The sequence below is a fragment of the Haemaphysalis longicornis genome, unplaced genomic scaffold (genome assembly GCF_048455015.1).
Source record: "Haemaphysalis longicornis isolate Haplotype H1 unplaced genomic scaffold, Haemaphysalis longicornis Haplotype H1 scaffold_3, whole genome shotgun sequence".
Classification (NCBI taxonomy): Eukaryota; Metazoa; Arthropoda; class Arachnida; order Ixodida; family Ixodidae; genus Haemaphysalis; species Haemaphysalis longicornis.
The window spans coordinates 129,877,488-129,895,273 of record NW_027526335.1 but is presented as its reverse complement, the minus strand read 5'-3'; the positions used below and the strand labels follow the sequence as shown (position 1 = coordinate 129,895,273).

The window sequence follows — 17,786 nt, the reverse complement described above, 5'->3', positions numbered from 1 at the left end:
CGGAGACGTCATGTTGTTGGGTGACGAGAATTAAGGTGCCTTCGTTCCCGGCCTACGAAGCAGAACTCTAGAGACAGAGCCGTCCTTCCAGCGGCTTTTGCGGCCTCGCGAGCGACCAACCGCAGGACGACTGCTGCGGGGTCCTTCCCCTGGCCGGGCCGCGCGCATTGAGATTACGAGCTGGAAATAGCCGAGCGCTGGTAAACAAAGAGCACTCCGCTGTGCATCCGAGAAAACACTGTCCAGGCGCGCCCGCCGCTCGAAAGACACGGGCTTCCCTACGGCATCCTCTCCCGCGGAGGCTGAGCCGTTCCGAAGCGCACTCATCGAGGCCTATGACAGCGCTCGTCCTTACTGGACGCTGACAAAAAAAGGATTCGTGCGTCTGTCCTCTTCGCGAGCCTGGGAAGTTCAGTCTCTCCGCTGACTTGGGGGAAAATAACTGTCGCGTGGCTCGTTCCTGTTTCAGCTTAACCCCTTTGGACTCCTCAATAAAGTTTCTCTCTCTCCCTCTGTCTCGCCATTTCGGTCTGACCGATGTGCTGCCTCACTGATATGTATGCTAAGTTTAGCGAGCGCACGACGTGTTGTGTTTCCGAGGGTGTTCTGTTTGGGTACCGTGTTTCGAAAAGATTGTGCAAAGTTTGTGTTTCATCCACTGCAGGAGGAAATGAAGTGATGCTTGCTCAAGCGTTCAGCGGGCTTTCAATAGACAACGAAAACAAAAACACGAGGATAACGTAAAGCTCTTACACTTCGGGCACTTCGACTGCCCGTGCCATTACCATAGCTCGGCTACACTTGAAAATTTACGGTGACTTGTCAAGAACTGCCAGGAGAGCCCGTGGTTTACATAAAAAAAGCTTGATACGTTAGATTTGTTCCGATTCTATTTGTTCTGGAACCATTTTTTTCTACGCACATCGGGACGAAGTTAAGCTAGGCGTTCACATGTGAAACAAGTCAATGGTATAGCTCTTAATGTAGACGCTGTTGTCATCTGAGACCTCATACATTGAGTAAGAGCTGCGATAACTCCAAATTAGAGAAAGAAAGAGGGGATACGGCCCTTTCGTCACATAGCCTTTCGTCATAGTCCGGTTCGTAATAGGCCGTTTGGTCACCGTCATAGGCCCGTTCGACACATGGGAAAGTTCGTCATAGGTGCACAAAACGAATTTCCACGTGCTTTCTTTTTTTGTGCGCATGTGGGTCTCAGCGAAGTAAGTAGGACGGTTCTTTTCAAAAGTGACAAGCGAGGCATACATGTTTTCTTTTTTTCCCTCTTTTCTGCCGTACATCTGGGAAAGTTCACCAAAGATTGCAAGCCAGAGTGGGCAAGTAGGGTGACCTGGGTTGATCAAGAATATGGATAGAGTTCAACAACCCTAGACAAAAAATTCAGGCAGATTAAAGACGGGCTACAAGAACGCGCGTCCCATTTTCAGTGTTGCGGCGGCTTGGGCACCCTCCATGGGAACAAGCCCACTCGTCACAGCCGACTCGTGATGAGGAAACTGGTCGGAGGCATCTGGTTCCAAGTGTTCCCGTAATAGGGAAATTGGTTGCATCGACCTTCTAGCTGGAAATTTCGTCTGGTAGTTTAATTTTGGGCGGATGTCGAGAAGGTGGGGAGTGGGGGGGAGGGGAGAGGGTTAGCGGCTGATAACTCGTACCAGGTTGTGCCTTTGGCATTTGGTGGGTCGGCCTTCCCTCTTGCTTTTTTTGCAGGTGGTGGTTGAAATTAATTTTGTAGTTTAATACTCTGTCTCTTTCTTGTCTTACTTCTCCTTCTAAGGGAAATGTGTCACACGGGTAGGTAAAGATATAGTACAAAACTTCTTAGCTCCAGATTGCTGAAAAAGGGTTGCGAGAATCACGTAGTTTGTGAGAACAACGTGTGCAAATTAGTTATAATTACACTTTCTTAATGAGTAACCAATACGCAACATGTAAAAACGAGAATGAGAGATGCCTTATCACCACTTACGTCTAAAACACACCGCAAATTTTGTTTTCCTGTTCCTGTGACGAACTTTCCTAAGTGACAAAATGTCCTATGGCGAATGATCCTATGACCAAATGGTCTATTAGGAACCGGCCTATGACGAAACGCCATGTGACGAACGGGCCTACACCCAAGAAAGAGCTTGGCTTTGTCTGTCATCAATGCGTAAATCCATTGCTCTTTGCATTTCTTGCCAATTTCAATGGTACATTTCTCGCAGCTTGTAAAGTCGTTGCCTGTGTAGTGGCAACCGTCAGAACAATGGCGTATACTGACGTGTTCGCACTAAAAATGAGTCAGTACACCCAAGACTAGGTACAGCTGTGCCGAGTAACTTATGAGGCTTAACTTTTGTTTCTTCTATTAACTATTGCATCTTTTCGTTTTTTTTTTATTTGTTGCTCCGTGCTCTCCGCATGCAGGATTGTTTGCTGCGGAAATGCAAGGCCTCCGTCGAGGCCACCGATCGTGCCGGCGAAACACAAATCAGTTCCGCATCTCAAACATGATTAGAGGAAAAATTTATAGTTCTGTCGTCCGAAATAAGATAGGCCTTGCAAGTTCGTGCGTACTGTGCGTCAAGCCACAAGGAGACCACCATACCTACTGTTCGCAAACTACGATTCAGAGCCTAATTGACAACTCGCTTTTCAAAAAGAATGGTCAGTGAATTCTGGTTCGAGGAATGGAAATAACGGCCGGTATAGAGAACAAAAGTACATGTAAAGACATCTAAATTGCTCTCAACGTGACCATGGACGTGTTCAGGGGCATTTCCACTGTCGCGGAGATAGCAGTTGACCCTGCTGGCATGCATAAATGAGAAACACATGTCAGCCAAAGCTTGAGCCTCCTTGAGTGTAGAATCAGCCCCACCAACACTCGCTCGCTAGCTAAAAGAAGAAAAAAAAGAGAGAGGCGAGCCTTATTGTAGTATCAATTTTTCCGCGGAGAATCACAAAGAAACATAAATCTTGTCTACATAAGGGGTCAAAATAAGGTTATTTTTACGTGGCGTCAGTACACAGGAAATGAACCATGGGAGATGCCAGCGGGATATTTCCACTGTGTACACGATGGCGGATGAGAGAGCCTTCGAGCTTGACCTCCTTTTCTTCTTCTCCTGAGTTTTGGCCCATCTGGTCTTCGTCTTCCCGTGACACTATTTTTAATATTTCAAGGCGGTGTTCTAAACTGTTATCGATGACGCCGTGACACCTGTTTCTCCAGTCGCAATAAACAAGGGAAATATGTACAAAAACAAACAGCTCGGAGCAGTTAAGCACTGATTGCTTACGCGTTGAAGCTAAAGCAATAGCTTTTTTAGACATTCTCGACGCAGTTTTCTCATGTTTACCTATCTACATTCTCAAAAACCGAATATGTGGTTTTGCGTTCCGCGGATATACTCTGGGGTAATGACTACGCTTTAGTTGAAGTCTTCTGACGAATATACGTTTTTAGCTTGACCGTATACGCCTTTCTCCGCGGCGCAAAGCTTCAGCCACTGAGCACTTTCGCAGCGTTGCCTTGAAGAACATCCTTATTTCTGTTTGAGGTCGAAGGTATTTGCCTCAGGTATTACGCAGTAGAACAGGAACAGCGAACCGGTGCTTTTTATCCGAGTACTCTGCACTATACTCCCAGTACTCAGAACCGTCATTATCAGACTCGCGCAATACTTACGTGGCGTATAGTTTCAGGATACACGCACGCTCTAAAAACGCCTTCTTCCATGCCGATTTCGAGGCCTCAATTTCGATTATTAGTGTTGACTAACCAGCAAACAGTACCAAACCAACTGAGCACACTTTCGACCATGCTTAGCTCCGAACGAGTTTGAGATTCGTAACATTCAGAGCGAGAGAGAGAGAGAGAGAAAGAGCGAGAGAAAGTTCTTTAATGAGACTGAATAGGCCGGCCCTGCGTAATGCCGGGCTTGCTGCTTCAGATGATCGATAATCATATGATGAGGGTTCAACGCTAAAAAAAAAAGAGTGCGAATAAAAATAACGTCGGACGAACACGCGTACACAAAAAGAGGTTAGCGAGAGCGGCACCCACAAGCTAGCCTCTAGTCCATTGACCGGTTCTGATATCGTATACACGCGTAAGTAAGGTTCCCGTACCTATCGAGGGATGCACTACAGCCGTATTCAACCCTATCATTCCTGTTCTTCGGGCCCGATATCCCTCGCCCCTGCGTGCGTTGAGGCGGAGGAGGGTTCGCAACAAGCGCAGTTTAGGCTGAAACAGCAGCGTTAATGAAAGGTAATGAACAAGGGTCGGAGCAAACCGCACGCGTGCAGCCCGGCGTGACCGACGACGTAACGCCTCGCATCGCCAGTTCTGTCACGTACGGCATTAGACGACCCCCGCTGACCCCGTGCTCGAGGCGAACGCGCGCGTGGTCCGGTCGTGACGAGACACCCCGCGCCGCCGCTCCGATCTCTCCGAGCCGATCTCATGCCCCCGCGGCGCCCGTACCAAATTGGGCTCCTCTGGCTCGCGCAACTCGTTGTGCCGTACGGGTGCCTGGTGTACGCAAATCCGCTCCGGGAGCGGTCACGCCGCGTCGTTCTAAGGGAAGAAGAGCTTGACCCGGAGCTCTTCGGCGCCCATAACAAAGGCCGCCGCGACCGGGAAGAGGGGCCCGTAATCGCCAATGAGCGTTGGACAGCGCCTTGTCGGGCCGTTCGGGGCGCAGGACAAATGAAACTAACCTGTCTATCGCTGCCGGCACCGCCGCCATGGGGTCACTTCGAAGGAATGCCGCTGCTGCTCGTAGGGAGCGAAGAAGGAGCGCGGTGCCGCGCGCTTTTTTATTTGTTTTTGCACTTTGCATTGCGAATGCTGGAGACGATGCAGGCAGAATGCGTGCGTTGGGTCGGTTACATATAGCTCTTATTTGCTACCAATAAAAAAAACAGCGCAAAAGACAGGACGAAGAAAGGAACCCCAAACCACAGTGGTTGTGGTTCCTTCCCTTGTCCTATTTTCCTTCGAAGTACAATGTATACCAACCAGCCCTTCAGCATCTTATTTGCGGCTTGGTGATTTTTTGCGTTTCGAGTTCTCGACCTGAAGCAGCGCTTGAAGTCGTGGTGAATTTCTGTACTTCTGAGTTCGCAGGGCATTGTTTTGCGGACGTTCGTATAAAGGGCACGCGAACGTTTTGCCGGGACGCCGCCAGCGCATTCCTCAATCCACCGCAGTTCCATCAATCAAGTTTTATTGCTTGCGTCGTGCCATTTCATCAGAGGCCTTGCCACGTTTCCCGTTATTATTTGTGAGGATTTGTGGTGTTAGTGTTGTGCCGGGGGTTCACAGTTAGAAATATGAGACAGCTGAAGAGGAACGCGAGCTTGCCAGGCTTCAAAGTGCACGTTGCCTTCAAGATACCCCACCTCTTCAAGACCGGTCGCTAGTGTGGATGAACCTACGTTCTCTTCGACGTTTTCTCAAGTGCCTTGCGCTCTCTCTCTCTCTCTCTGTCGCACTCACATTGTGCAGCGATCTACGTTTCCGTTTCGGATAACCAAACCCACGACAGCTCGTTGTTCCACTTTGCTCTGGAAAGTAAAACAACCAGTGCGCACTTCCTCTTCGTTGGCGGCCGGAAGACGCCGCGCCAGGCGGTTTCTGCTGACGGGGCTGGCATGGGGTTTACGTTAAGTGCATTATCTCCCTGTTTCCGGTCCCTGTTATCGCTGGTTTCGGACACTCAAATCTCTCGGAGTCGAAAGCGTCCTCTCCCGAGCAGAGGTGGCGGCACTCAGTTGTGTAGATCGGGGAGCGGCTGCAGTGTTTCCACGTTCAACTACCACGAAGAAAACGACGCACTGATATCTTAGATTTCATTTGAACGAACACTTGAAATCTGCGTGCTGCTATAGCTGGGGCAACTAGAAAATGCGTGTTTCTTTATTTGTCACCTATTCGTCAAAACACTTTCTTGGAGCTCTTTGCCCTAGTTGGCCTTGCGCCATTAACATTCAAACATCATCAAAATGTGTGTTTCGAATCAGTCGCTTGGAAAGCAGTTTCCTTTTCAAGTTAACTTTCCTGCAACAAGTGTTTTTGCGAAATGCCTGGCACGAAGGAAAGCGCCGGGGTCGAGCGACAAAAGCGTATTTCCCGAAACGAGTTGTGTCATTAGAACCTAACACGAGTCAACTTCTTGCACGGCGAACCGATGATTAATTGACCTCTCCGTTGTTCTTCATCCTTGCGGTAGTAAAAAAAAAAAAAAAAGGAGTAGGTGCGAGTTCCTCCGCTGAGTTCGTTCACCTCGGACGCCTTGTACCAGGAGCCGAGTCACTGGTACTGTCGCGCTGTTTCTGATCTTCTGCAGAAGAACAACTGGAGTGCGTTCGACCTTGTAGCACAGTTCGACGACCAGCAGTCGCCGCTCCCTGTCGTTTCCCCTCATCCTGTTGTTTCCTCTCCGCGCTGGGCAGTTCGCGGGCGGGTTTGGCTAGACAAGAGGGGGGGACGGAGGGGGGTCAGCGGCAGGGCTCGGCGAAGGGAGCGGCGCGTTTGTGAGCCCCCATTTGTTTCCCCCACGTGGAGCGCATTAGCAACAATGCGGCGCTCCCACTGACCTTGTTCCCCTCTCGTCGTCACCTCCTTGAATTCATATCCGCGGCAAGGCTTTGCCCGCCACCGGACAAAAGAGAAGCAACGCGCCGGGGCGGACGTGAACCCTTTCAGGGAAAAGAATGACGGCGCCACGACGGCCGTCTGCCTGGGTCGTGGTCACCCCAGCAGTAGTGAGACGCCTTTTCCCAGTCGAGGACGTTTCGTCTTCTACGAGAGACGTGGTCGCCGCAGCGAGCGACCATGCACTACCATGATACCGCGACCGTCATCGTTTGCGGATATGCGGCGGCGGAGTGGTTCGCGAGAATAATCGTTGACAAAGCGCACTTCGGAGTCTGCCATGTGGTGAACAAACGGGCAAGTATGCCGTCTATTCGTAGCGGGGTCATTGCAGGCTGAGTATGTTCCGTGCGCAAATGCGCTTACTACCGGTCAAGAAGAGTACGCCTTCAGCTCCTCTTCCCTCGGCTGTTTGTGATTCAATCTGAGTGTGTATAAGTGGGCATCATTTGTTTAGCGTGCGGATGGTTATACCCCATGAATAGATCACGCTTGATTTTTTGTAAAATTAAACCGAAGTTGTTAGAGCAGGAATTAATAATGTGCATGATTGCGTATGCTTTTGTGGGTGAGTACTTGCAGGTCATTTGTGAGCGTAGACGCCCGCAGATATATATTTGGTGTTTGTGTGCACTTCGGTACTTTCAATGCAGAACGGTTTTCAACGCTGCCGTTCAAGTGTCTTGTGAAACAGTGTTACCCAAGCTGCCATTCTTCCTCTCAGACGCGTCTTTGTCGTGCCATGTTTCCTGGGCCTTTTGTAACTTTTGGTAACATCACAAAAAAAAAAAAGGTCGTTCCTTTTTAAAGACGATAGTCATTCTGGGCTACTTAAAGCTGAAAATTTTTGTTTGTCTGTGCATCTGTCCCTCGATTAAGGATAAAGGAATTCTGAAACAACAATTATAGGCAAACCACTAAATCTAGTACCATACTTCGCCTTGTCAACATTGTTGAGCAAAAAAAAAATAAAAACGTTGCGAATATTCGAGGCAAAACATCAATACATAACTTGTACTAGGCAGTGTTCTTTTAATCGAGAATAGGTATGCGCTTGATATATGCGATTAAAAATAAAACGTTATGAAAACTATTTCGACCCAAAATGCGAAAAAAGAGCTCGCGCCCGAGCCTAGACCTCGTGGTGGTATCCCTGGTCCAACAGTAACAAAAGCTTCCAATGGTTGGCGTAAGACCATTTGAACGCGGGAAAATTGAATTGCCTGGAGCAAACCCTTACCTTTTTTTTCATCGGAGGAGCGAGAGAATGGGGCGTGGGAAACAACAGAAGCGTTTACGTGTAAGGGGCGGCAGAATATCTTTGCTTTTTGACGGCCCTTGCAGCGGAGTGAAGATACGTGGACAATTTCTTTTTTTTTTTAGTACCAGTATATGGGTACTTATGACGTCACGATGCTTACCTCTCAAAGTATTCTCGCGGAGGGAAACGCCTGAGCAGCCATTTTCCTGAGCACGAAGCTTAAAATTCCAGAAAAGGATTCCACGCAAGCCAGTGACTCCGCTCTTACACGCCGTGAGAATGTTGAGGGGGAAAAACTCACTACATTGCACTGCTGCAGCATGCGCCTTCCACGTCAGCAGCTATGCACGTAGCACCGACTTCTTGTACCTTTGTTAAATACATCGCTTCCGTGGACTTTATGAGCGTCTGTCGCAACATCGATCGCAACCGCGTGGGTGATGGGAAGGAAAATACTGCACATTTCACTGCCTTCTTGCCATATTTCTACACGCGGGGCCAGATAAAAGAACAAATGTCGCAAAGAGGGCCGGGCGATAAGTGAGGAAGTGTCTTCTTCTTCTCTCGACTGTCTTCCCACTATCGGTTGCGAGCGGCCAGTTGACGGCTCGCGTTTCCTCTTCCTTGGCAGACGCAGCTGGAGCAGGAAGGTCTGGCCAACCAGCACCAGCAGGAGGAGCTGCGCCGACAGCAGGAGCAACTGCTTGAGCAGCAGCAGAAGTTGCACGACTTGCAAGTGAGTCTCCCTGCCCTCTCTCCCTCAACTCATTTGCATCCCCTCGCGCGCGTTTTCGAGCGAAAAGAGCGAGCTCGGGCTGAGCGTTGTGACGGGGAAAAGGCGACACGTTGTCGGTCGGCGCTCGCGCCGGCTACTCCCCTGTCTTCGGCGGTGGAAGAGGAACCGGGCGGGGGGAGGGCGGCCGCTGCCTGGTTCGGGTTTCGCGTGCTCCGCGGTCGATCTTATTTGTCCGCGGCGTTGGCCGCCGTGACAAATGGTTTTCGCCTCCCTAATGGCAGAATTATGCCCCGCGAGGAGCGGAGGCGCTAATTTCGAGGCCGCCATCCTTCATCTTCGGCCCAGTTGTTCCCCCTCAGTGGCGGCGGCAGTTGTCGATGCAGTCCCTCCTAGGCCTACTGCTCTGTTCGCGTGCAATGCCCGCTGCTGCCGCCGCTATTGATTCGCTCCGCCGTTGCATGCTTCCGCGAGCTTGCCAATGCTCACGCATCGACCGCGCGCGCGTGTGAAACCGACTGTTCGCAACAGGCCTTGCAGGCCCGTGGTTCCGTAGAGCCCCGCGCAAAAGTTGCATGCGACTGGGGGCTGATGCGAGGACACGAGCTGTTCTGGAATGTCAGACGGTACACTCGCAAAAACGGTTTTAATTTATGACGAAATTAGTTGAGTGAGCTTGCGAGCTGTGGACATCAGATTCTTCCACTTTTTGGGGGGGATGTCTGGATTGTGGAACCGCAGAGAAAGGTACTGAACATCGGAGAACTCGACTGAAGATTGAAGGGCAAAGGGGGGGGGGGGGGGGATGTTGAGCCATGACCTGTAGCGGCTGCAAGTATTCTGGCAAAAAAGACAGAAAGAAAGCGGAAATCTGATTTCGCACGGTGGTTGTTTTTGCAAGTCCAGCTGCGTGCAACAGCCGAATGGCAAATCAGAATCAGTGTCAATGCCCAGCTTGTCCGCACCCCTTCCGGTGTTTTGTCACCGCTGTTATGTCATATTCTGCGGCTGCTGTTAAATGGTGCGAGAGGGTCCGTGAGAGGACGTGGAGACTGCACATGGCTTCGCCTGCCTCAGCTGACTGCCTATCGGGCGGCTTTGTGTGCCTCGGGTCGGCAGTCGAGTGCAATTAGGGCTGCGGAGATGTCCTTACGGTCGGGTGAACGGCGCCGGAACAATCAGAGCGCGACTCGATGCACTCACGTCAGAAAGAAAAGCTTGACACGTCTCTCATAATTTCTGAATGAGGGCGCAGCGGACGAGGCCTGGCAAAGGTTTCGATGTCCTTAGTGGTTGTTTTTGTTGATGAAAGAAAGTGTGAAATCGGACAGGTCTGTTCCGTTGCTTTCTCCCGAACCGCGTTATTCCGAGTTGTCGTAATCGCGACGTTTAACGTGACCGCGACATACACATGGGCTGCTAACGCTAACTAAGAAAACTTGTGCAAAGCGAGCGCGCAGTTAGACCGACATTTTTCTTAATGTAATGCATGATGCGCTTACAGACATCACTTTCGATGACGACGTTTTTCTCGAAAAGACGATTGGTCGATCCCTGCCTAAAAATTCTTTCTGCTTCTTATAGTTCGATATTCAGTCTTCGGCTCAATGTATTTATTACGACTATGACAGGACTGCTGGCCTCAGTATACCGCGGGGGTAGGGAAGCAATCGTTACTGCAGTCCCGGGCTGTGTACGCGTCTTATACACTGCTTCAGAGTATTTTGAGCGAAGGCTGCGTCCGTCGTACGTATGCAGTACATGGTGCGCGCGTGTTTGTGCATTGCTCGTAGGCGCGGCTCAGTGGTCAGTACATGGCCGCGGCGTCAGTGTCCAAAGGATTTCTGCTGATGCCGATGCTGGAGGCCGCGCTGCCCCGGGTGCCGGCGAGGCCCGTGTCGTCACCCACGGCCGCGCACACGCCGCCCACGGTAAAGGAACGCGACGAGCACGCTGCACCGTACTACTGTCCCTTCCCTGTGCCGTGCCTGCAGTCTCCGCACGTTGCAGTCTTGTCGGCTGTCGCATGACTGGCGTAACTCAAAATGGCCCCGGGAAAAAAAAATAATGTCCTAGAGAAAACAATCCCCGAAAAAAAAAAATGATTCAGGAGAAAATGGTTCCGGAAAATGCGGTTCCGGAAGATAAGGCCAGGAGAAAATGGTCTCCGATGCCACGGTTCCGGAACTTTCTCCGGGCCATTGTATCCGCCGATTTTCAGGAGCCTAATTTTTTGGAACCATTTTCTCCGGAATCATTTTTTACCCCGTTTCCCGCATGGTCGTGGTCCTGTAGCCCCCGTTGTGGCATGATATTCCCCGATTTGTATCCTTTTGTACCCTAAGGCTTGTCTCCGGATGAAAATATTGCGGAGAAGGTTGGGATATACGCCTCTATGCTGAGCTCATGCTTAGCAGAGAGAGAGAGAGAGAGAGAGAGAGAGAGAGAGAGAGAGAGAGAGAGAGAGAGAGAGAGAGAGAGAGAATAAATATTTGGATTCGGTCGCTCATGTCGGAATGATATAGAGTCGGGGCGGGCCGACTGCACTGACATGTCGTACGAGGCTGTGGTAGCCATACATAACAGACAATTGAAATTTCGACGTGCTATCACGTCATTTACCACGCTTTTGACTCGTATACACGGTAAATAGGAGACTATGAGAAAGGTAAAATTTAGAAAAGGAAAACAGCGGGATAGAAGGTCCAACATACAAGCCATACAACATTCATTATTAAAAGCTTATAGCGTCGAGGAAAAAAATTGCGAAAGACAGTGCCGTCATACGGGCGCCGGCGTCGAATGGCGCCATTGTGATTTGTCTATACTATATATGTATCTATTGTTGTGAGTCTACGCCTCGTGTTCTATTCGCACTACGCATCAGGCCCGAACACGGCGGTACACAGCAATATCGGTGCATCCGACGGCGTTGCTATCAGCGTGTAATTACTTGAAGCAGATGTTTATGGGGATTAACCGATGTCAAAAGTAATGCAAAGGGTATTTTACCAGCGCGCTTGTTCGATGCGCACACTACAAAACTATTTCAGGTCCTAGGGTAATGGAATTACAAAACACAGCGAGAGGGAAGCCGGACCAACCGCGTTCGGTACCCGACTACCTCAACTTCATGGCCGAGGACATAATCCGCATGGCGTGTTTATTTAGCCCGTAAACTCTGCGGTAAGGATGCAGCATCGTTCTGTCCTGTGCGATTGTAACGAAGTCCGGCACGGAGTCGTAAAGTGGCCAGTGTGCCGCTGTGGGCGTTTTAGTCCGCTCACCGAGAGGACGCTTCCCCCCCTCCGCGAAGGCCAACGTGTCTCGAAGGAAATTGTATCATGGACCTTCGCAAACGACGGGTCGGTCGTATACAGGTGAAAGGGGCGCCTAAAGACGCATAAAGCGGGGATCAGCCTAAGGAATTTGGTCACGCGGTAGGTATTCCCGCGAGGAACCCTGGAGGAGGCTCAGACAAAAAAGAGCTCTCAAGGTCTTTTCTTTTTTTTCAAAGGAAACAACCCAAACCTCGATACGGATCAGCAGTGTCTTTTATCGACACGCTGTCATCTCGGGCCAACCACGGACCCCTCGTTGGCCGCTCGGATGGATCCCTCGCTGCGGCGCGGAGATATCAATCGGACGTCGTAACCACGTGTGGTTAGGACGCGCGTGGTGTCCACCTTGCGGGCATAGGGCGTGGAGAGGCATCGTAAACAATGCTCGGAGAAGTGTGCGCATAGGTGCGCTGCGCAGTCTTTACGTGCAAGGGCGCGGACATTGTTGGCGGCGTTGCTCTCCTTCGATTGGTCGTGCGGCTGTTACGGGCGGTGTGACTGTAGCGAGCCACGGACCGGCGAAAACAACGGGGCAGTAACTGAGATGGCCTCTCGGTGGTTGAGCGGTGGACCGAGAACGACCAATAAATCACGCAAGCGCGCTGCCCAACAGGGTTGCCGGGACGAGATTTATTTCTGCGTCGCTAGAGCCTGACGCCGAGCTGTGCGGGGAGCAGTAAAGCATTACTCGGGGTGGGCCAGCTCTATACCTAGAATAAGCAGACATTGTTTTGTTTTTGTATGCGTGGAGTAACTTTAGGCGTACGTTGTAGTACTGTTGCTGGCGCTCGATAAGCGGGGCGTTTGATAACGCCTTAGCAACCGCATTCGTTTACTTTCGTCTGGCAAGTTTTCGGAGTTATTAGCACGTATGCTTGCAACGGCTGTTGTGCATGCCGGGCAGGGCATGTCCAATGAAAGGGTCCTCCATCACTCGGCATCATCCACTTTACTCGCATCCGCATCCTCATCTAAACTCGTTCCCTTTAACTGCTTTCACGTTAAAAATAACTCAACTTGGTCGCCACGCCCAATCATCATCGGTTGGCTGTGAGGCGGCCGGGGAGATTCAGGGTAAACATCTGGCTTTCTCCGCGCATATGCTTGCGCGGCAGTTTCGTTGCCTGTAACCGCGCGCGGCAGGTATACACAAAGTTAGGGTTAATTATTAAGTACAGAGTAGCAGAGTGGCTGTCAGCGCTTGCGATCCCAGGAAAGCGCACTAGGGCCATCATCGTCGCCGTGCATCACCGGGGTGTCAGCTTTCAGCGCGGCTTTTGTTTCGGGTCGTGTGCGACGCCGGCCTCTTGAATACCTTTCAGTCATGCACGCGCCCAGCCGCCTCTCTTTACGAAGTTCCCCTCGCTTCTGTTTCTTTTGTGTCGTTTATTTACTGTTTCCTAGACGCTCGTTCGCTTCTTCATTATTGCCGTTATTCTCGCGGACGCGGACGTTTACGACGGCCCGTGATGAAAGCTTCTTTTTGGCTCGCCTGCTGAGTGAGCTAGCTGCCGGCGCTATCAGCTTTCTTTTCGCGTTTCAAGCGTGACCAGACGCCAGTCCTATGAATAAAAGGCTGCGCGAATATTTTGTTTCGTTTTGGTTCCCGCATCACTTCGCTACGGCCTCGCATCTCTTTTGTTCTAAGCCGGCACGTCTGTGAAGTTGCACTTACTGAAGTTTTTCTTCCGTTGGGTGGAAGACCGGGAACTATTTTCCCTACCGACCCCCTCCCCTCGCCCCTCGAAAAAAAAAAGTTTCGCCCGTTCTACAGGTTGGGTTCATTACCACGAAAACTAAGTTCGCGAATGAGGTGATGCCGTAGGTAGGGCGCAGTTTAAATTACCATACACATGGTGACAAAACAGAATAATAACCACGCGAGAAATTTCTTTCTCTTTTTGCGAACGGAAGCTTATTGCTCGGCGCGACATGATCGGATAGCTGAGAATAGGGTAAAAGAAAATGTTTTTTGCTGTTGTTTTAATGGGAACTTTGAACCTTTCATATGATTTTGCCGGCGTGTATTCGGCGGGGAAATCTGTTTTCTTGATTTGGAATCATGAAATTAGGTAGCGAAATTAAACTTTGTCGGCAAAAAAATTGGTCCCATCTCCCCGCGAGGGGGACTCGAGTAAATGCGTCGCATAGGGGGTGGGTGTACTGCGTTAACGTTTAGTGTTTGGGGAGTTGGTGGTAGTGAATGCGTTGTATCAGCAGCTTCTTGACGTAGTTTGAATGAGTCAAGGATATAAGGCGCGCTCGTAGCCTCCCATTCTGTGTCGGCTTTGTGGCGCAGTGGGTAGAGCACCATGTACATTGCGTGCCGCCCGCAGAGTCGAGGGATCGAAACCAGGCGCCGGATAGTATTTTTTTTTTATATAGTGTAGGGAGAGGGGTGCGGACAACAACGGTGCGGACTACGACTACGGACGTCAACGCGGGTGACATCGTGAGTTACTGAAATGCTCTGCATTTAAAATTTGCGCCGTCAATCTGCAAACAGAGCACCACTGAACAGCAGAGTGTACGGGAAGGGGTGACGTCAAGCCTAGTCCCGAGCCAGCGGCGGAATTTGCTGCGGTGGCGCTGCGTTAAAACCGCTGCAGACCTAACAGTTCCTTTTTTGTCAAACCAGGTGGTACGCATAACATCTACCGTTTCCTTGAATTCTTTTCTTCAGTGCGGACGCTTTGTTGAAAGGCCGTCTTCGGATCCCGAGTCATTAAGCTCTCGTTACTAGCATTTTTTTAATTGTTTGTATTTGAAGTATTTTTGATGTTGCTTTGTCTGAGTATGCCGAACTTGAGACAAGGGTACATCTGGGCTGTCTTCGTATTATCTGCGCGTATATGCTTCAAAAGTGTAGCAAGCTTACTTTAGCAACAGCAGTTCTACGCCTATACAGATATCATTCCGTTTGCGAAGCTAACGCGTATAATCCCATGAGGCGCAGAATGAGCCAGCCCGTGTGAAAGTAATTTATCGACGAGTTATATAGCCTACGCAGACAAAATCCCACAGATGTCATTAGTAGTTAGCGCTAGTTCTGCGCAGTAGTGTGTCAGTGCGGAGGGAGACAGTTAACAGTTTTTGGTTTGATTAGGTCGGTTCCGTTTCGCAGCTGAGCCATTGAATTAAAGCACTGTGTCGAGGGCATTTTAAGCGGTTTAAGAGGACATTTTAAACACGATTCAATCCTCGTTCCGTTCATCTTCCAATTTTTTGCTTTCTCTAAAGCACAGCGTTCGCGAATTCGATCCAAACAGGGCGCAAGTTTAAACCACTCTAATTATAATCGAAAGTGCAACACTAGAGTTTAGTCGAATTCGAGATTTGTGCAAAAACGGCGCTTTAATGCGTCCCGTTAATGCGTTACACCCTCAAGCGCTGCCCATGCAGCAACCGGCACAGCGGGCCTGCGCTGACCCCCTGACAAAAGCCCACGGACTTCCGAAAGCGGGTCGTGCAATCCGAGTGCATATATAAGGAAGCGCGCGGAATCGCCGGCGGCAAACGTGGAAAGACAGGCAGCCGCACTGAAGGGGGAGCGAGAAATACTGCCAGAGACGAGGACAGTAAATCAGAGCCGTGTTGCGGAGGGGGTGGGAGCCCGATGAGGAGGGCAGGGGGGATATAACGGCAGAATCAAAGGTTCCGCCTATAAGTGGCGGGGAAATCGCCGCTCCCCCCCCCCCCCCCTTCCGCCCTCGCCGCCTTCCTATGAACCTCCGGCTTGCTTCCCGCGGAGTGGATACCGAGCTCCTCTCTTCTCCATTGTTGACGAGTCTTCCGCGTTTTGGCCTATTAATATTTAATGGCCCAATGCAGCGGGGCTCGATTGAATAATGAAGGAAACCCGCGCCGCCGCCGACCCCGGGTCGCGCTTCCCCTCGCCTCGCAAAGTGCCTGCGCTCCAGCGCCGCTCGAGAATGCACTCGCGCCGTTTGCGACTGTGTACGGGGCTGTTTGCGTAGCGCCGGTTCCTAGCACTTACGTATATAAACCCGCTCTTCCTGTCTGTAGGGACAAAGCATCCTCGGAAAACGCTGCTTTGTGGAGGAAAAACGTGGCGCGTTTTCCGCAGGCCGGGAGAGATTTATGGCGTAGCGCGGGCGCTGATGCGCTCGTTTGTGGCGTGCTTTTGAATGCTTGCGAACCCCGTCTCCGAAGGCTTGATTGGCTGGGGGCAGAAGGGATGCGTCTGTGTCCTATTGTAGCCTTTTCTAAAAGCCGCCGGTAGCTTGGTGTTCCGGGAGTATAGTACGTGAACTGTTTGCTTCTCCGCATAATTTACACTCCCGGAATTGTGTATTTATTTCGCAATATGTCATTGATAGCAGTCGCCCCTTTCTTGCGAATAGTGTACAGGAGTAGCGCCCCAGTCCGGCGTATTCTCAACGCGGCTTGCGCTCTATTTGGTTCCTAAAAACCTGCTTGAAGTAAGCAATATGTGTTTAATGGAAATGGACAAATGCTACGAGTACACGGGCGTGACATTCACATAGTTTCAGTTTCAGAGGTTGGTTGGGCCTCGAGAAAAAAATAACTTTGCACTAAGCTCGGGTAAGAGTAATGAGGTGAAGCCAGACAATTTTAGCTGAAGGTAACGGAAAAGGGCTGTTCATTTCTCGAATGATAACTTCACAAGGGCTAAAGCGAATTCTTCGAAATGTTGCTTGTGTCTGCAGTTTGCGGCGTAACCCGTGTAATCAACTATTCAGCGGCAAATTTTTGCTGCTCGGAGACAAGAAGAGGTACCCGGGAGTTCACATCTATTGGCGCAAGTATCCCGAGTGTTACAATTCAACAACACTCGCTAACCAATCCACATGGTTGTCTTCTTGTTTGAGACCCGTACGATTTGATCCAAGTTAACTGTTAACTGCAATAAGCGACCCAAGTTGTGCTTTCGGTTGGTTTCTACCTCCCCGTATTTATGCCCCCTTTAGAAAATCATTATCTGGGTTATTTTTTTTATCTTCTTACTTTAAAGCGGAGCCACATTCCTAGCGAGCCGTTTAGTACAAAAACGAGCGATTTTCGGAACGTCTGGCAAAGGAACAGGCAAAAGATGAAGTGTTCGGAGGAAAGGAAGAGAGAGGAAGTTAAGGTATGACAGAAAAGAGCGGGGTAGGGGGGTGCTGACGCAGCAAAACCGATTGGGCGAAAAAGTTGCAACAGCGCAGGAAAAACTCCGGGGAGGGGGCAGGAGGCATGTCGAACTGTCGAAGTGTCAACGCTTTTGGCAGTCGCCGGCGCGTGCTTATCGATGCCTTCCCGCTGCGCTGCTGCGGCTGCTCATCAGCATCACCGTCACTCCTGGCGTTTCTTTTCTTCCAGGCTGCTTCGCCCGCTCAGTTTAGCCTGGACGTATTCGCCGCCCTCTGATACGTGTGTGCCGCAGGGCTTCGCTTTGGTCCCGCTCACCTTCATTTTTTGTTCCCGGGCGCGCGCGGGTGTTCTTTGTTTTTCTGTTTCCCGCCGTGTGTGTGTATTCTTTCCGTCGCGTCCTCCCCGCAGCCGTTCTTCGCAACACTTTTCTCCCCGATTTTTCGGACGCGAGGCGGGCGAGCGAGCGCTTGGGCGCGATTCTCGAAATAGCGATGCCGCCCTGGGCGCGGGACACGTTGACAAGAAAAATGGCCCTTCGCGGACGTCGTCTGCTGCGAGACTTTTCGGCGCTCGCAGCAGCCGAGCCCGTGCCGGGGTGAAGCCACCATACGGAGCCGCTTAAACCTTCCCCCCTTGTTTTCTTTGTCCCCTTTTGTTTTTGTTGAC

The 17,786-nt window shown here is 50.7% G+C and overlaps 1 protein-coding gene across 8 annotated transcripts in view; it reads left to right on the top strand.

Moving 5' to 3' along the window:
* The window catches only part of LOC144175082 (uncharacterized), a 793,144-nt gene that overhangs the window by 760,910 nt on the left and 14,448 nt on the right, over window positions 1–17,786 (top strand). For 6 of the 8 annotated variants that reach the window (XM_077704129.1, XM_077704128.1, XM_077704130.1 and 3 more), the window contains 2 exons: window positions 8,563–8,667; window positions 10,458–10,595. In XM_077704129.1, the coding sequence (XP_077560255.1) occupies window positions 8,563–8,667; window positions 10,458–10,595 (243 nt within the window). The remainder of the gene's footprint in view (window positions 1–8,562; window positions 8,668–10,457; window positions 10,596–17,786) is intronic. The other 2 variants (XM_077704133.1, XM_077704134.1) reach the window with 1 other exon arrangement.